The 19,051-nt window shown below is 42.2% G+C and overlaps 2 protein-coding genes and 1 long non-coding RNA gene across 6 annotated transcripts; 2 read left to right on the top strand and 1 right to left on the bottom strand.

Moving 5' to 3' along the window:
* Window positions 1–2,441: 2,441 nt before the first annotated feature.
* Window positions 2,442–5,523, bottom strand: LOC124676688. 3 transcript variants are annotated; one of them, XR_006993753.1, is made up of 3 exons: window positions 5,445–5,523; window positions 5,075–5,274; window positions 2,442–4,545 (listed from the first exon to the last, which is right to left on the bottom strand). It is a non-coding gene; the product is annotated as an uncharacterized LOC124676688 (long non-coding RNA). The 3 variants fall into 3 exon arrangements; XR_006993751.1 differs by having other exon boundaries at window positions 5,430–5,515; XR_006993750.1 differs by having other exon boundaries at window positions 5,075–5,515.
* A 2,849-nt stretch (window positions 5,524–8,372) lies between these two features.
* Window positions 8,373–12,093, top strand: LOC124672640 (probable alpha-amylase 2). 2 transcript variants are annotated; one of them, XM_047208839.1, is made up of 12 exons: window positions 8,373–8,419; window positions 8,512–8,551; window positions 8,658–8,695; window positions 9,192–9,318; window positions 9,455–9,625; window positions 9,951–10,096; window positions 10,208–10,326; window positions 10,680–10,768; window positions 10,849–10,971; window positions 11,093–11,128; window positions 11,559–11,657; window positions 11,747–12,093. In XM_047208839.1, exons 2-12 carry the CDS (start codon window positions 8,519–8,521, stop codon window positions 11,936–11,938), a joined length of 1,173 nt encoding a protein of 390 aa, XP_047064795.1. In that variant the 5' UTR covers window positions 8,373–8,419; window positions 8,512–8,518; the 3' UTR covers window positions 11,939–12,093. The 2 variants fall into 2 exon arrangements, with proteins under 2 accessions (XP_047064795.1, XP_047064794.1); XM_047208838.1 differs by having other exon boundaries at window positions 8,374–8,419; window positions 9,399–9,625; window positions 11,747–12,091.
* A 701-nt stretch (window positions 12,094–12,794) lies between these two features.
* LOC124672638 lies at window positions 12,795–18,537 on the top strand. Its single transcript, XM_047208837.1, has 12 exons — window positions 12,795–13,765; window positions 13,869–14,003; window positions 14,192–14,336; window positions 14,469–14,750; window positions 14,958–15,219; window positions 15,370–15,536; window positions 15,627–15,737; window positions 16,327–16,378; window positions 16,470–16,579; window positions 16,686–16,814; window positions 17,236–17,325; window positions 17,649–18,537. The coding sequence occupies exons 1-12, from the start codon at window positions 12,795–12,797 to the stop codon at window positions 18,177–18,179; spliced, it is 2,985 nt and encodes a 994-aa protein (XP_047064793.1). The 3' UTR covers window positions 18,180–18,537.
* The last annotated feature ends 514 nt before the right edge of the window (window positions 18,538–19,051 follow it).

Genomic DNA, 19,051 nt, shown 5'->3' with positions numbered 1-19,051 from the left:
GATCCGGAGGCTTCGCATACAACACACATGCACGTACGTGACGCTTTTCGCGCATGCGCACGTACACATGATATCATCGAGCTTCGCACATAACATATGTGCATGACGTGTGTGCAAGACGATCGGAACCGTTCACACACAAAGCATAAAACCAACAAAGTTACCGATACGGCGAGACCTAGAGTGTTGGATGAGGTAAAAAGTTGAGATTGAGTAGGGTATTGAGCTAAGAAAGCTTCACCATTAGTTACCTATGAAGAAAATTAAGTTTACCAACTTAATTTTGGTGAATGAAGAGGTGAAAATGAGGTGGGAAGGAGGGGCAACACGACCGGATCCAGATTTGGTGGGAGGTGGTGGTGGAAGAGTGTTTGGGGAAAGTGGGTGGCACATGTGAGTGAAGGGTGAAAAGCAGGAAATGGTCCCGAGTTAGCAGGTGGCGCACCACCTAGCCGTGCGCCACCGCTAGGGTGACATAGCAATGGCGCATCGCTAAGTGGTGCGCCACCGCTCACCTGTTACCTGTAAACCCACGCCCTCGCCCAACTTAGCAGTGGCGCACCATGTCGGCGGTGCGCCATACCTAGTAGTGGCGCACCAAGCGGTGCGCCATTGCTAAAGCCCTCATCTCTAAAGGGCCCCGGCCACCTCCTAGCAAGTGGCGCACCACAAAGACATGCGCTATAAGTAAGCCATGTAGCAGTGGCGCACCATGGAGACGTGCGCCACTATTAGTTTTGGGTGGGAGCCGGCCTCCTGCCAGGAATTAGTAATGGCGCACCACAAACAAGGTGCGCCACTACTACATTTGTAACAGTGGCCCACCATTTTGTGGTGCGCCACTGCTAAGTAGTAGTGGCGCACGGCCATCATGGTGCGCCACTGAAGTCAACCTTACGGCTAGGCCTTTTCCTAGTAGTGAGAGGGAAAAAAGATTTTAGTATAAATATTATAGTAGCAATTAAATAATTAATCTGAGCTTATGTTTGTGGAAATCTTGTCGTAGAATTCAAAGCATAACATAGAAAATGCTGGCTTTTTCTCAACCTCAAAGTATTTTATGTGAACCTTGTCCATTGCTAACCCTTTAATTAAAATTTTGGGTTAATACAACTTATATTTTTGTGTGATGCTTCCTTCAGTGAAAATTTAGAAAAAAATATTTGTGAGTGATAAAGTGGATATTGTGTCCAATGAATTTGTATGCATCTCGAAACCTATGCCTCGTCTAGTTATGATGGTAGTCAAAATGTCACTGATTTGAAAAAAAAAGTTAATCAACTGTTTATAATGTCACTACGTTTGTTATGTGAACTTTACGTAATTAATTTTTTTTTTTTGCCAATGGAACTTGTATTACTCAAAAATTAAGAATTGCAATCTGAGAAGAAAAGATAAACCATCAGGGCTAAAGCTAAGCGACACAACCGTATGGGAGTATCTCTTTTGGGAGCATGTTCATTTTTTAAATCTTATTCTGCAATGGTTTTTTCTTGTGTGTCTGTAGCTTAGGCTTTAGGCATGAATGTGCCGACTACCGTCTTGGCAAACCCATCCTCTTGTTTCTCAGCTTCTTTTCATTCCTCTCCCAGCTGAGAGCAAACCCATTGTCTTCTCCCTCCAAATCCAATCCAAGAACAAATCATCAAGCTCTGCATGTTATACCATTGATTTCACCATCCCTCATGCAGTCCTTCAATCCAAGAAATTTTAACATGCACAACCGTTGGATCTTCTTCGTCGCAGGTATCCATCTAGTGTTAGTTCATCCTTTTCACACTATGGTGTACCATGTGATCTTCTGCTCCTAACCTCCCCAATGCGATCGATTTGACTTTCGCGCAGCTCTGAGGGAGATCGGGGCTCTTCTTTCCCGACTCTGCTGAGGCTGTTTGGTGATCATGCAGAACCACCAGGGTGATACAGCGCGACCTGGCCACCGTCCTTGCTTCCTTCAAGTGAAGCTCAAGCTCCAGACATCTCCATGTGTCAAGCCTTGCTGCAGCCGCAACTGTCTTCATTGACACGAGCTTGTAGGATTCTGGCCAGCGAGCAGCGGCCCAAGACCCTGCTGCTCGCTGCCTTCCTCCCTGATGATCTCAATGCATCCAAGCAAGTTCCTTCACCAACGTTTTTGGTGAGTGCCTCAAACTGAAGATGAATGCCATGAATGCATTTGCATGTAGTTCAGATTAATCTCCAGGCCTAACACTGAATTTTTCAGTTAGTGTCGAGTCAAACGTCACTTCAGTTTTTCTCTCCTACGAATGCCCCTCCGTAGTTGTCAGCTATGTAAAAGTTCAGGGGTCAAAATCTGTTTCGGAGCTTTAGGTTTTGAGTTGTAATCCCACATAGTTCCAGAATAATTAGAGACTTCAAACTAAAAGAATTAAAGGTAATTCCCACTATCAGGTCCCAACTAATAAGAGTGCACAATGTGGTAAGCCTTGCAAGCAACAACTTCATTAACTTACCAAGAATCCATACATGGAGAAAGTTGAGGTTTCTAGATAAGAGAGACACACGATAATTATAGCACGACATTTGCACAAACAAAGTGTGTCATTACAAAATACTCCAATACAGAAGTTCAAAAAAAAGTTGGAGTACAGTGCAGACTACCTATGATCGACAGGGAAGCCTACAGTCTCAGCATTGCCATTACTAAAATAATCAGACCACTTTACTGTATCACAAAAACTCCAGGAACCATAGATAATACCTGCTAATGGTATTTTCAGCTTTGATCGCTCTCCTTTCAGAATTTACTTCTCTGATAACCGATTAAGCCGCATAAAGTTTGTTGCGATTTGTGACTTCTTTCTTCGGTTGATCCGTCAGGATGCTTTCGAGCAGCTTATTTAAGTTGTTGGGAACCTGGGATGAATTTGGCGAAGCTCATTTATGAAGGAAAATATGTCAATATTATCATCTGAACTGAACTTGTGAAAAGATAACGCAAAAACTAAGGTACATAGTGCAACAATACAAATCAGAATCTCCTTTTAAGATAAATTACAAATCAACATAATCAGTGGAGAATTAAGCAATCATGAGATGCTAACCATGCTTACTTTGGGAAGAACAACTATAAACCCACTCAGTAATATTTTCTCATATAGAAGAGGTGCATATCGTGGTGTAAACAAATGGCGGATTTATCTCAAAAGCTATCTATTTCAGTATTGAAACCATGTGTCATCCTACTGTCATTGACTTCAAAAACTTAACATATATATTCTGGAGCACCAGGAAGATGGCTCAGTTAAGAAGAACATTTTATCCATTGCTCCATCTATGTTGTTCTGCCAGAGAAGTATTTCCATTCTACGAAAGCATAGAAAGTAGAAATCATTAGTTATGGGGAACCTAAAATGCACTGCCTAACTATTTTCCTCTACGGCAGAAGAATTGTAAGTTCTAGATTTTCTTTCCAATGGTTTAAGTTTAACTCTCCAATCCGGTAGCTGTAGGAACCTAAAATGTACTACCTAAGTATTCTCGTCAACATGTAAGATCTAGAGTTTCTTTCCAGTGTTTAAATCTCTAATCTGGTACCTATAGGAACTTAAAATGTACTACCCAGCTATTTTTCTCTACACCGGAAGAAAGGTCTCCTAAAATTTCCGGTTACGGGTATTTAGCTGCAGCTATCAACAATTGCGGAAATCCTTATAAGTGCAGGACAGGGACATGAAACTGTCACATATATGTAGTAGTGCTTACCTCTCTCTATGTAAAATCCTACATCACATTATCAAAGAAGGCAGGTAGGGTTCACTAACCACTACTCTATAAATCTCCATGACGCACAACTCATGAGGAGAGTAAAAATCAAAAACACTTGTAACATCTGTACTGAACCGATGAGGGTTCGCTGCCTCTGATTGGATGGTGACTCACTGAAGACACACTCCACGTGTTGGTGCTGCTCAGGGTGCGCAGAGAAGCTGACATTGGTAACATCTCTGCACATCTTGTCTAGGTGCTTGCATATCGATTAATCTCCTTCTTTCATGTTCCATAATCTGGAAAAAAAAGCGATGGAAAGAAAAAACCATCCCATCTGTTTTCTAATATTTGAGGAAGTAATTTTCAAAACCACTCTTTGAACCAATATAGTCTATTTTTTAGGCAGCTGGAGGAAAATCTGCCAAATGATCTTTTACATCAGAGAAAATAATACTTAAGGAAATTTCTTAATTACTATTCGAAAGCTTGACCACGCAACTCTGTATTCTCTCTAAAAAACAACAGCTCTGGACTCTATGTTGAAAACTCCTAGACTAAAACAAAATTGTTCAGCTAACGTTGTTCTCACATGCCCTATTAGACACAAGACACTAATTAAACATCATTCATTTAGACATTTCATATTAACCAGTCAATAAAGAGCAGGTAATACCTTTTGAAGCTACATACTAAGGAAAATAAGAAGCACAATGATACCTTTTTTCGAAATGGAGCACAGTGATACCTGAAAGAGAAACGAATCTCCTTGGCCTCCATGTCATCCCTAGTGTATTACCACATGAGCTCCAACACCTAAATGTAGAGAAAAATAATCATCAAAGATAGTGATATCACCAAAGCCCAGCAGATATCTCTCAATCAACGACCTGGCATCTCCAGTAGATTAGAGTTATTGAATAAATTCGACTATAAATACTTTATGACAAATCAGACGGAAACTAAAACACAAAGTAAAAAAAAGAGAAGAAATAGAGAGAGAGAGAGAGAGAGAGAGAGAGAGAGAGAGAGAGAGAGAGAGAGAGAGGGCAAGTAAAAGAAGAGAAGAAATGAAGAGAGACAGCGGATGATGCGTATTGTCCAGAACAGTTGCACCTATTTAGTTGCCCCATCTATATATTCGCTTATCTATGCTACCCATGCACAATACTGGAATCTTTTGTGCACTTATAAGTGGGATGTATAAAAATCTGGGAGAACCAAAATAGGTTTTCTTTCATTAATTACAGAAAAAAGCACTATAATTTAAGTCAAATGGCTCATTTGAAATATACAGATCTTACACTATAATTTAAGATCCCAATAGAAATGTGGGTATACGGACCAACCGATAGAAGTGTAGTGGCGGCAATGGCGGGTGGCATGTACGTTTGTTCCCAACCTCTGTTTGTGCTTTAAGTAGGATCTTTCTGTGTTTGCCCTGGCTGTATCATTGGGAAAATTCCACATGGACTGAACAAATTTCAGTACAACAAAACTCCAATGTAGGCTTTATCAGCTATTCATTTCTCTCATCAAAGAGATCTGCCAAAGACAGAAATCATGATTCCAAGTATTATGTAGCAGGAACAAAATTGCACTGTTAATTAATAAGTAATAACTGAACAATAGTATAGTTGAAAAAACCAAAGGTGGGTGCAATCAATCATTATCTGAAAGGTTGAAAGGGGATGAATCACCTAGCCGCCGAGTACCTGCGCTAGTGGTTGCCGCAATAGCTGTCAGGGTGATGCAAAACATCTCCGTGGCATTGGAGTCGCCGAAAAGATCCTATGGTTGCCCCCCCTCGCAGGCAAGCCACCAGGAGGGCCACTGTTTTCCATTTAATTCTACCCCAAGAGGAGTGTCAGCCTGCATGATAATGAGCGAGCGATCCTATTTAGACTGGAAGTAACAATCAGGATGATAGCTTGCGGGAAACTAATAGGAAATCTGAAACCTTCTCCAGCAGTATGGCAAGGGAACAACACCGTTTCGTCAGAGACAGCTTGGAGGCAGAGTGAATGCCAGTGAGCAGGCAAAATTCAGGCATCATGGAATGGACAAAGATCAGCTCTAAATCTTGCAAGGAATATTGGAGCATTATTCAGCCAACAAAAAAATTCCTCACAAACATACCATCAAACAGTTGGCGCGCATCAAACTGGTGAGAGAGAGAAAGTAGGAGGTGCTGCAGTAACATGCACGGGATCGGAGTTCCCCGCAGTCAGTCGTGCCTGGTTGCGCACGGAGGGATGGGAGAGGAGGCGTATCCAGGACGGCGACGGCCAAGACGTCGAGGAAAACCCGGTTCACGCCTCGACTGCCGGTGAGGACGGAAGCGCCAACGATGCCAGGAGATACCCCGCTCAGGCCGCGTCCGCCAGTGACCGAGGAGATCGGCAAAGACGTGGGAGGCAGCGTCGAAGCCACGCCCAGTCCTCCAGTTCCGAGGGTAACCGCCGGCGGAAAAAAAGGTAGGTGGGGCTGCCGGTCTCTCTGGCCGGCGGAAAAGCAGGGAGATGGGCTGCTGGTCTGGGCGCCACCTCTATGGCAGTGGAGGAGGTCGGGCGAGGAGGCGGTGGAGGAGGATGGGGCAGGTGGAGGAGGGCGGGGGCCGAGGGGCGGTGGAGGAGCTCGGCCAGCAGGAGGGTGACGCGGTGGAGCTATCCATTGGGCGATGGAGATATGGTTGGGACTGGAGAGAGAACATCGCTTTGACCGCCCCAATTCGTTCGCGAGAATTCCATCGTGGAAAGAGGAAGATAGACACCGCTTAACTATCTCCTCTTTTACCGGTTGGACTGAAACAACCGAGAACCAGGAAGGCAATGAAGTCCGTAGAAACCGGAAGACATCGGGAAAAAATCGAAAACCGACGTAGAACAGCCGGTGACTGCCGATTTTGACGCCAAAAAAAATTAGAGCACTACAGAAACCGTCCGTATCTACAGAGAAAAAAGGAGACGCGTCAAAGCAGGATTGGAGAAATCGTTAGAGGAACAGCTCCAAAATCGTTCTCATTGCAGCATGGGTTCAACTTTTATATAGGTTATAATGACTGATTGATTGATTACATGGTGCCCCAATGTCATCTTATCGGTATTGAAAAGGTGCTGGTTCAAGTTTTCGACACATGCAAATAAGTCAGCTTGATCAGTTGTATCAGGGGCAGGGCGCAAATGACAAATAGAGTATTGTGTATACATGATCAAGTATCATGCTTTGGTTTCCGTAGAGATACTCAACTACTAGGGCAAATAATCCACGCATGTTCGATTCTTAGGAAATTTAGAACATCAGAATAAGAAAAACCGCATGATTAGAATGTTAAGTCCAGTTAAATCATACATGATTTGAAACCTACATTACTTTTTATAAAACAGCGTTTGATTCACAGAAAAATGAAAAGCACCGTACGTAACATGAGGTTTGGGTATATGAAATTTTTCTCCAAAACACAGTGCATTGCAATCCTATATAGAAAATTCCTATGCATTCATAAAGAATTTAATCCTACGTATCAAACGGTGCACATAGAAAAATTTCTAAGGATAAAATCCTACAAAATTCCTCTAGTATTCCTTTGAATCAAACAAGCCCTCATGTCCTACCTGCCACCAGATTATGTAGGAATTGTACAACAATTGTGTAGGATTTGGATTCATATGTTTTGCACAGAAATTATGTAGGATTTCGATTCTATGATTTTTTTTCTACACAAATAATTTTATTTATAGGATTGTATCCTATAGGAATCTTGTAGTGCAAATTCTATAGAAAAAACTCTAGATCATACCTCATGACCTATGATTTTTTTATTCTGTCTCGTGTTTTTTCTTTTTTACGACTCAATCACAATATAAAAGGATCGAGAATTCTCGACCGGGGATTGCAGATCTCTGCACCCCTATGATGAAAAAGTCACCCTAATCCATCACGAAATGACTAAACCAAAAACACTGCAAGGAAGTTATTCTATGATGATATGCTTGTGCTTTGGACATTTCCCTACACAAACAAGCACACCCCTACCTGATCACGGCAAGAACAGATTCTTACTAAAAAAAACACACGAGGGAGAACAGATTCTGTCTCTGACAGTGCGTTGATGTGTGCGCCAATCTCAAAAGAAAAACAAAAAAAAAAATACTGGGGAAGCGCCTTTGCGTCCTCTTCCTCCTCCTCTCAGGCCCTCACTCCTCCGCCGAACAAGCCTCCGCTCCGCCGAAAGACATCTCTCGCTGACGTCGTCCGGCCGTCGCGATCGTCTTTTCCAGCCCTGCCTAAGATCCGCGGAGTGGCGATCCATCACCTAGCCTCCAGGCCGCCGCCGAAAGATATCCGGTAGCCAATTTCTCACGTTGCTGACGAACCCCTAACCCGCTTGGATTGTTGTCAGATTTCCGCGTCAGCAGTCCAATCCACATATCTCGCGAGGTGTCGGATATCCATCCCTCTCGTCGCGGTTCCCTTTGCACTTGTAGGAATTTATTTCTCAAGAAGGAATTTTTTTGTTCAGTTCATCAGTTAAATAGAAACCCCCAAACCGCACGGTAGATCCACCACCTGCCTAAGCACAGGTAGTCCTTTGATATTGGCACACCTGTGTCTAAGCACAGGTAGTCCTTTGATATTGCAGAGCCCCTTCCCTCTCTACGCGGCGTTGAGATTTTTAATGGGACAGATGGTGAGTGAGCGCTAATGTGCAGAGGTTCTGTGTTTGTTTGTGTCTGACGACTGAGCTTGCTCTGATGCCCCTGATGTGACGAAATTGTGCAGGTTTCGGATGGTGCTGTCCAAGAACAGCCAGCTCCAAAAGGTAATGAAGACAGCGCAAACCCACATCTTATTGCAGTATCTTGTTTTGGTTATTTCGTCAAGCATCTGACATGATCGCGGCTGCTTTGTTGCATTTTCTTTGACAGTTGGGGTCATTAAAAATGGAAGGGAAATCCTACTCCAGGTGAGAATGTGTCTAAGCACAGGTATTTACTTTCATGCATATTAATGTGTCAAATCGGTGGATATCAGGATATATCAAACCACCGGCATTAAGAATGTTCTGCACTCTGCTACAAAATAGAAATTATTGTCGTACTCACCAATATAATTATTGGAAAGTATCTGATTGATATTGGTCTGCATATTCGATGAAGTACCAGGGTAATCTAGCAAACTATTTCTGTTCATTTTGAGTTTTTTAGCACCCTCCTGTACAGAGTGCAAATACGAAAGAAGCTATTGTCAATAGTACTTGGTCATGTGGTCATTCTAAGGTGGCTCATGTGTATTTGTGCATTATTGTAATTTGCATTTTGCCTGACATCGTCCATTAACCAGAATTCAATTCAAGATAAGCTACCATTTATTCCCCGTATGACAAGTAGTGCCTTCTGTGATCACAGAAAAACTCATTTAACAAACAAATACAATATCTCTTGATATCATTTATGTGTCAGGCTTTTAACTGGGAATCCCATAAGCACAACTGGTGGAGTAATTTGGATGGCAGAGTCGCAGACATCGCTAAATCTGGGTTTACGGCAGCATGGCTGCCTCCGCCAACACAATCATTATCTCAAGAAGGTAAGATAGTCTTAGGTTCACCATTACTCTCTCTTATCCAAAGCATAGTTGCATAAAACAGGTGATCTGTTTTTCCTCAGGTTATCTGCCACAAAACCTGTACAGTCTTGACTCTTGTTACGGTTCTCTCCAGCAGCTGAATTCTTTGATTCAGAACATGAATGACCACAATATAAGGGCTATGGCTGATGTAGTTATTAACCACCGAGTTGGGACTACTCAAGGATCCAATGGAATGTATAATCGTTATGATGGTATCCCAATACCGTGGGATGAACATGCTGTTACATCCTGTTCTGGCGGGAAGGTAACCATTTTGACTTGCCCTACCCCTAGAATACACAAAAACTACCTTACACATCATTGTGTTAAGAAGAACGCCACGACATGGCCTCTGTACAAACTAAGACTAGAAAAAAAAGAAAACAAAGGAATAGAAAGACCCTGTACAAACACAATAGCCACGGTAAATCATTAGCTGGACTTCTAATTAGACAAAAATTGATGGATAAGTATGACTTGGTTTTGTGCAAGATATTCATATTTTGTTTAGTCTTTTACTTATCACCGTATCTTTAATTAATAAGTTTATTGTCGAGCATTATTCAACTTTGATGCAACTTCTTAATCAGGGGAACAAAAGTACCGGCGATAACTTTGATGGGATTCCCAACATAGATCATACCCAGCAATTTGTAAGGAAGGATATTACTGAATGGCTGATCTGGCTTCGCGAAACCATTGGGTTTCAAGATTTCCGGTTCGATTTCACAAAAGGGTAAATAGTCAATATGCTAGAAACATAGTTTGAAAGTAAGGGATTGGCTACTGTTGCCATTATTTTGCATCTTTATCATACTGAGTTGTCACAGTTTTCTGTTTAGTGCAGTTATGCTTCAAAGTATGTGAAAGAATACATTGAGGAATCAAAACCTCTTTTTGCAGTGGGTGAATACTGGGACAGCTGTGAATACAGTTCCACTGACAACCGCCTGAGCTACAATCAGGGTAAGAGGTTTGTAATGGCATCCATCCCGATTAGTGAATACTATGCCAGAATAGTGCAGTTTCTAGCCAAAGTACTCTTAAGGACAATTAATTTATTGACAACCATGCATATTACTGCAATAACCAGTGATGTCATTCAATTGAAACCAATTAATATTTGAATTATAAGCCACTGTCCTGGTTTCCTCTTCATTTGCTCTGCCTAACTCTCTGAACCATTTTTATTTTTGGAGTGCTTAATGTACTGTACTATGCAAGGCAGTTGTGTAACTACATTAGATTGTCTCTATGCATATGCCGTATGGATGAAACCAAATAATAAATATATAAACGCACCATCATCATTTTTTCAGATAAACATAGGCAGAGAATTATCAATTGGATCGATAGCGCTGGAGGACTTTGTGCTGCGTTTGATTTCACCACAAAGGGTATTCTTCAGGTTAGAATGGATCATCTTTCTTTAGGAGAAAATAAGTAGCGTTGATGATTAGGTTGAACAGTTTAGTGTTGCTGGAGCAGGAAGCTGTGAAAGGAGAGTTGTGGCGTTTGCGTGACCCTGAAGAAAAGCCGCCTGGTGTGATGGGTTGGTGGCCTTCAAGATCAGTTACATTTATTGAAAATCATGACACGGGGTCAACCCAGGTATTACCAATTCCATGATTTTTACCGCTGTGTACTCAAGGCTAACTTTTCCAGGTTAACATTTATTTGGAATGTGAACATGCTAGTAAGCAAAGCTAACTGGAAGGTTCTGTAATTTCAGGGGCATTGGCCTTTTCCATCTGATCATGTGATGGAGGTATGCTATGAGGGATTGTATTGCTACATTTGTTTGTACTACTTCATATCCATACAACTTGTTTCGTTAGAATTCAATTGCATGCTCCGCAAAATCAAATTTATCACTGCGACAATGACAATTCTATAAAACATTGACGTCAATTAAATAATGACCACAGGTGCTCCAGAAAGTTATTCATCACATTACGAATTTCAAGTTCTTATCTGCTAGTTTATTAGTAATATTTAAGTATCATCAATATTGTATCAACTTGATCGGAAAATACAGTTAGTCTGTTTCAAGATGTGGTCATGTTGCAGCTGGTATATTATAAAAATGATTATTGATCAGCAGACATTTTTCTATCGTTTGCTTTAGAATAAGCCTGCTGTTCTTTGTGGAGATCTAACTGTTTACTGAACACATGCACAAACTATTGGTCTTTCAGGGATATGCATATATACTTACTCATCCCGGGATCCCCACCGTGTTCTACGATCACTTTTATGACTGGGGAGATTCTTTCCATGGCGAAATAGCAAAACTGGTATTCAGCTCGTACCAATTTAGTAGTAAAACACTCATCCAGCTATCCATGTCGCAGTTTGCTCTAAGTTCTGACTATGTTGTACTCAGATGGAGATTAGGAAATGCCAAGACATACACAGTCGGTCAACTGTTAAAATTTTGGAGGCAAGCTCAAATCTGTACTCTGCCGTAATCGATGATAAGTTGTGCATGAAGATTGGAGAAGGCTCCTGGTGCCCAAGCGAAGCGGAGTGGAAGCTGGCGGCATCTGGAAACAGATATGCTGTGTGGCACAAGTAGCCTGCTATAAGCCACATCAGCGTATCTTATTTCTGACGAACCAAAGATTAAAAGCCTGATAACTGAAATACATCACACAGATTATTGCAGCATAACCTAGTGGGAATAATGATGTGTAAGCGGGTAGCTCGGTTGCTGAAGAAGTGCTGGTGCGCTTCTCCGGCCTAGGTCCTGAGTTCCAGATCAACCCGGGCAGCCGTGGACCCGTGGTAGTTTAACTGAATGTCAAAACTTTTGGCCAAATGTGGAAAATAAAAGAAGTGCACCATGGCACTTACATTCATTTGGCTAGCCAATAATACAGAGCATCATTCTTAGCTCTCTATGTGTGTCTGAACTAAGAATGTACATGTGTAATGTGGCAAACGCACAGAGCTGCTTGATTATACAGAAAATTATGTTTTAGCTTGCTCAGTACTTTTTATTCGCTCACAGTGGATCTGTACGGGCTGAGACAATATCCAAAGATGGTCTGCACGCTCTTGGCGCTTTTGCAGAATTTTGCCTGGTTCATCATGGGCTCATGGCAATGTTCAGAACCTGGCAATCTTCCAGTGGAAGGAGGAGTTCCTTCCTTTGCAAGGAGCCAAAGTAGTCGCTTGGCACTCTTGCCCACAACTCCTTGAGTTCTTATGCACGTACGAGTGCACAATCTTTATTACAATTAAGTCCCTTTTTCTTTTCTTCACTAAGGAGCACACACTACTCCAGCGTATTTTTGTTGGAGCCTGGAGGGCTAATCTTATACTCCTGTGAAATAAATAAATGGCGGGAACAGGCATAAAACATAAATCCACACGGCTCGCCTTCCCGCCCCTCTGGCCTGGCGGCTCCTCTCCCCTTTCCCAGTCCCCTCATGGCGGTGGAGCCGCCGCCCAAGAACCACCACGGCGACCCCTCTACTCCCAGCGGCCTGGGCTACTTCTACATCCGCATCCTCGGCCCCGCCGCGCCACTGCTCCTGCTCCGCTCCGACCGCCTCTACTCCCTTTCCTTCTCCCGCCGCCGCGGCCACCGCCTGCGCCTCCTCGCGTCCCCTGCGCGTCGCTACCGCCGCCGGCGCCACCGGGATCTTCTCATCAGCACCTCTGGCTGCGCCCTCAGCCTCAGCCACTGTTTCTCCAGTGCCGGCGCCTTGCGCGTCAACGGGCTGCCCCTCCACGGCGGCAGCGGCGGCCCGGTTGATCTGGCCGTGGGCGACGAGGTCTCGCTGCTGCTCCTCGGCGTCAGGTACGGATTTGTGGCCGAGAAATTCGTCTCCTGTGAACGGGGCGAGAAGGTAGCGGGGTCCTGCGAGGAGGTTATCGTCCTGAGGGCGGAGTCCCTCCGGAAGCGGCTAAGGGCGATTTCCGAGAGCCAGGATCCAGTTTCTTTCTTGAGGGGTTCGCATTGTGCACACGCTGGGGTGAAGAAAGTGAGAGAAGAGGGTGGTTTCTTGTGCCAGGACAGTCCAATTAACCCTCTCCCTGAAGAGAATTTGGGACAAGAAGAATCCAATCTTGACCAGGGCAGATTGGAACACCAAAATGATTTTGCGAAAGGAAGTACAGTCTCAGAGAAAGAGGATACTGTTGAGTTGCCTCAAAGAAGCCCAGCATACACCAATGACAATATGGAGCACAAAGGATGCAGTGATGGCAATGTAGAGCAGCAGCATATTGAAGGACGCTACTCAGATGGGAGCACATTCTTCCTGAACCGCCTCTCCGGCATCAGGCCTGAAATGCGAAGAGAACAAGATAGTGGAGTGACACTTCCAGAGCTTCTCCATCCTATTGGCAGCTTGTTGCGAGTATTTATCGCGACATTCACCTCTGATATTTCCTGGTGTGCCCTCTCTCTGCTCTACTTTTTCCCCCTTGTCATGATGTGGGACACGGTCACATTCTTCATAGAAATGCTAATCATTATATGGTTTTTTACTTCTCAGGTTCCTGGAATACTGTAAGATTCCTCAGCTCCTGCCAGTAACAATAGCATGCCACAACAAGGATAGATGCTGGAGTGCGAGCCGTGAACGTAGAAGTGCATCCCCTTTTGAAAATTATCCTAATCTACTATTAGTGTAAGTAGTAACCTGGGATGCTTTTAAATCTAATGTCTCGTGCTTCCAAGTTTTAATCTATATCATTTAGGCAAGTCAAGCACAACACCTTAACTTTGCAGCATCTGCTGAGCTTTATGGTAGTCAAACATGTTAAGCGTAACTTTCTTGGAGGATGAATACTGATGTTGATGTGTTTACCCTTCTAGTTACCCCCGTTTCCCGGAAGAAATAGCATTTGGAAAGGATAGAAAGAAACAAGGAGTTGCATGCCACCATCCAAAGCTCATAGTGTTACAGAGAGAAGACAGTATGCGTGTTATTATTTCTTCTGCTAACTTAGTACCTAGACAGGTCAGTGTTATGCCTCATGCTATAATGGCTTATCATTTCATCCTTCCATTTGTTCCCAGTAGCATCTTGTTAATTTGTTGGCGATTTGTGTTGCTATATTCTTACTGAGTAAACTATACTATATATGTGCAGTGGCATCTTATAACAAACACAGTGTGGTGGCAAGACTTCCCCTGTAGGACATCCTCGGATTATTCAGCTCTTTTTAGTGCAGTTGAGGAACCAAAATCCGACTTTGCTGCTCAGTTAGTTTCATTCATGGGATCCCTTATCAATGAAGTCCCTTCCCAAGCATATTGGATAAATGAGATAGCTAAGTATAATTTTGAAGGAGCTGGTGGGTACCTTGTTGCTTCAGTACCAGGGTTGTATATGCCAAGTCCATGCTATTTGGAGTCCAATTATTGCCTCTCAGTAAGTCAATTTTTACCGGTACAATACATGATATATATTTTACTTTACTGAAGTCCTTAGCAAGTTCTCTGAAGTAGATACACTTGTCCTAAATGAACTTTATTATCACTAAGCCAAGAACTAGCCATTGCTCTAGCTTCTGTTTCTTCATTCAAATAATTTTGGGTTATAATGTCCTCTTTCTCTGATTATTTATTATTTGTGCAGGAAAATAGGATTTTGCACACAAAATCTGCACTTAAAATGTTTCTTGGTTCTGTCCAAACATCTGTAGTTGGTTTATCACATCGCTTTCACATGCCATCTGATGCTGGCTCACAACTGAAATCCCTGTCTGTATTTCTTGGGAAATGCCACGAGAACATGCACGGAACTGCAGAAGTGATATTGAAAAGGAATACAAATATACCAGCCGATGCTAATGCTGTGAGCGTTCTTGTTGCTGATCTGGATAAATTTTCTGAGGAAGGTATGCAAATCTCAGCCTGTGTACTCATCCTGATGTGCTTTGTATATCATGTTTCATGTGCAGAACAAGATATCTTGCTTCTTTCCCGTAAAAGATATATTTGCTTCTTCTTTATTGTAATCAATAACCATGTCCAATGCCCTGAAGCAGATTCAGTCCATCTTGGTTTCTTACCTAGAGAGGTCGCAAAATGGGTATCTCCCCTAAGTGACATGGGTTTCTTCGAATTTTCTGGATTTATCTACCCCAGAGAAGCCCTGGAAGCTGCGTTTGGAGTAACTAACACAAAGGTGCAGCTGCTTCTGTATGTATCAAAGGTATGGCAGGAAGGTCTTAGATGCCTTCTCATATCTTTGCAGTACTTTCAGAAACTCATGCTGATCTTAAACTCTGTCTATGAAATGCAGGGTCCAGAGTTTTCTCGGATGTCAGCGCTGATCCGGGATGAGCATCTTCCTTCATTGTGCTCACTAGTAGCATCCTTGAAAAAGAGCCTTGGACTTTGGCGGTTAGAAGAGGTACTGAATCAAACAAAAGTTTTGTACTCCGTAATAGAAATTACTACCATACCATTTGTTGAATTAGTGGTACGCTTATTCTGATATACTTGAAATTCGTAGCTCCATAGCACTAGTCGGTGATCGGAATAGTTCTTATTATTTTTATTGACACCATTTATGTGGAACAGTATCCCAGTCTTGAATTCATATTACTTGTGATAGTTGCCGCTTTCAATTATCATAGGCATAACTTGAATTACCGTTTGTATCTGGCTCACTCAGTATATGATAAATTACTCCCTAAAAGTCCTGTGATAATTACATACAGTGTAGGCCAGATACAACAGTTTTCCATTTCCAGTGCCTTTTTCTTCCATCGCGCTCTTTGCGCACATTCAATGTAATATGTCTTATTTCTTAAAAGACATGGACCGACAAATTCATCTGAGCTAAATAGGGTTTTACACTTGCCTCGTGTATTCGACAACGTTTGGTTTAAAATTTCCTGAGTTGCTTAGTGATTGCGTAAAGTAAATGTTACCACCTGTTATATTTTGTTATCTTCGCCAATTTGTCTTAAACTGTGATGTACATTGATCTGAGACAGGTGTTATCACGCTTCAAGTGGCCTGAAACACTGGAGACTGATTTTATGTACAGTAAGTAATGCCATCAATTCTTTGTATTGGAAATCAATCATCTTAATCTGGGTCTCTTACTAAACACATGTAATTATTAATTATATTGTAGGTGCTTCATCCATTGGGACCTCTATTAATTCGCAGTTCATTGCACACTTTGCTTCAGCAACTGGTAAACGAGCCAATCATGATTTTGACTCTGAAGAATCGGATCCAGAGGTATATATTGAAATGCGTCTTGAACCTTGCACTATATTAGTAAAATTGGATTTCTTACTCATTCTTCATGGCATAAATCATTTCTAATGTCCCTTGATCTTCCTAGTGGGGTTGCTGGACGGCAAAGCATGAGCTAAAGAAACCATCAATCAGTCTATTATTTCCGACAATCGAGAGGGTGAAAAGCGCTGCTTGTGGAATTCAGTTGTCCAGATTTTTGCTTTCTCTGCGTGAGGTAGACTCTTTTCAGAATTTTAATTATGTTCATACTTTACCAGTAAGAGAGTTCATGACACATTTCACATTACATTTGAAATCCTTGTACAGTTTGTAGGCAACTTTCTTCAGGATAAAGTTGCATATTAATCTGAGATATTAGTTCAATGAATTGTGAAGTTATGCACAATGAAATAGGCAGGGCACATCTCTCTAGTTAGAGAAGCAAGTGAATAAGGATAGCGATCCCAGTTCAAAAAAAAAAAAGGATAGCGATGGTTTAGAGATGTTCCTTGCATGGCAGATGCATTGTAGTGGGAATAATTTTTTTCCAATCATCATTTTCCTTCCTTAACTTTTTAGTTTTGTTGTTTAACAAAGAAGGCGTGGTTATTACTATAATTTTACTTTTACCCATCTCATATACTCCATTCTGACAGAAAACGTGGGAAAGATTAAGATCTACGGGCATACTTCATGATGCAGTCCCACATCCACATGATAGAATAGGGCATCCTATGCATGTTAAGGTATGCTCTTTTCCTTGGAATATCATAGGAGTAAATATTCGTTGCCTTTAGTCAACATACTGATGTGAGGATAGCATATATATACATCTTAGGAAACATCTATATTAGGATGATGATTCAAGGAAAAATATTCTAAAGCAAACTGATTCAAAGGATAACAGTGGCAAGAAATTTACATTGATGACGACAATTCTTTCACCCTCAACATGTTACAGACAGCTTATCAGAAATTGATGCTAACTTTAATTGTCACTCCGCCCATCGATTTTGCTAATAACTAATGAACCCGAGCAACAATATTGACAACATACTCCCTATACCAGGTTGTTCAGAGGCGATTTCGGTCTCGGAAAGGTGGTCATTCATTTGGCTGGACTTACTGTGGGTCTCACAATTTCAGCCCAGCTGCCTGGGGACAACCATTGCGCCCTCCATCCAAAGCAAATGTTACTGATGCCACCAGGGCAGCTCCTTCTGGGCCAAGGCTGCACATTTGCAACTATGAGCTGGGCATCATCCTCATTGCTCCGCCGCCAGGTGTGTCAAAGAAGGGCAATGGAAGGGTGCATCGGATCGATGGCATATCTCTTCCATTTGTCACCCCTGCACCACGGTACACGCACAGCGATAGGCCTGCGACGCCGCTGGCTATGCGAGAAGCCATGATCGAAGCTTGTATTCCGCAGAGCATTGACTTGTCGGAAGAGACTGACGAGGATATAGCGGATGAAGATGATGAGCTTGTGGTTGAGCTATCTGATTGTTCTCCTGAGGAGAAAGAAGAGGAGAAGATCTATGCAGAGACGCTGTGGGGTCAGGTGGAATCTTCCCAGAGCCAGGGAAAAGATACCTGAAGTTGGATGCTGGCACTGCGTTCTTACATAGGAAGTGCAGCATTGATAGTTCATTGGCTAAGGGCTCTCAAGGAGAGTGCAGTAGATACAACAAACATAACAGTTCACAGATAGGTTTCAAAACTTCTTTGAAGACGCAGATTTGCAGGTCCGAGTTAATCTTTCCGAACAAGAGCAAATTATTGCATCCACCTCATGTCAAAGTACAGGCATAATCTGACGTACAGCCGCCTGAATTACCAGGATTATTTCTTCCAAGGATTGAAGATGATTCAGTTACAAATTTTTAGATTATATTGTGTGTAGTGTACATTTATTGTGATTCTTTGTTGTATTGGAAATAAAAGATTTGTGTATTTACAAAAAAGAGCCTGCTAGGCAACTATATTTTATGATTTACTGAAGAAACACTGAATTCACAATTTCACTTGATTTTTGTATTCAGAAATTTCTCTGGTGCTTCATTTTTACGAAGACAATTTCACTTGTTTTTGTAAGGATTTTTTTTCTGTACTTATTTTTATGTAGACAATTTTCCTCCTGCCAAAGCAGAGTCTTGCCAATGTAGCAATTCTAGGATGTGCAAATGCAACCACACTTGACTATCGGTGAGTTTCGGTGGCCATGTTTTGTGAATCTTATCTTGTAAGCATATTTTCTGACATGTGAACTCACTTCTTCAAGTTGAGGCTGTGAGATTTGAACCACTTGTGTGTTGATTTACTTTGTAATCATATGCGCGACATGTGGACTCCACTAATGTTTGAACCACTTGTACTTTTGAGACAGAAATAATTTGTTAAGTTTATTTTTTTCGAAACAACATTTTGTGTGTTGTTGTGGCTTCATGCGTTGAGGACCGGTGTTCATGT

The sequence above is a fragment of the Lolium rigidum genome, chromosome 7, assembly GCF_022539505.1.
Source record: "Lolium rigidum isolate FL_2022 chromosome 7, APGP_CSIRO_Lrig_0.1, whole genome shotgun sequence".
NCBI lineage: Eukaryota > Viridiplantae > Streptophyta > Magnoliopsida > Poales > Poaceae > Lolium > Lolium rigidum.
This window is presented reverse-complemented; position numbering and strand designations above follow the sequence as displayed.

Coding starts and splice junctions, on each gene's coding strand:
- LOC124672640 (XM_047208838.1), top strand. Junction 8,552..8,657: donor AGAACAGCCAGCTCCAAAAG/GTAATGAAGACA, acceptor TTTCTTTGACAG/TTGGGGTCATTAAAAATGGA. Junction 10,327..10,679: donor CCGCCTGAGCTACAATCAGG/GTAAGAGGTTTG, acceptor TCATTTTTTCAG/ATAAACATAGGCAGAGAATT.
- LOC124672638 (XM_047208837.1), top strand. CDS start 12,795: ATGGCGGTGGAGCCGCCGCCCAAGAACCACCACGGCGACCCCTCTACT. Junction 14,751..14,957: donor AGTCCAATTATTGCCTCTCA/GTAAGTCAATTT, acceptor TTATTTGTGCAG/GAAAATAGGATTTTGCACAC. Junction 16,580..16,685: donor CTGAAGAATCGGATCCAGAG/GTATATATTGAA, acceptor TGATCTTCCTAG/TGGGGTTGCTGGACGGCAAA.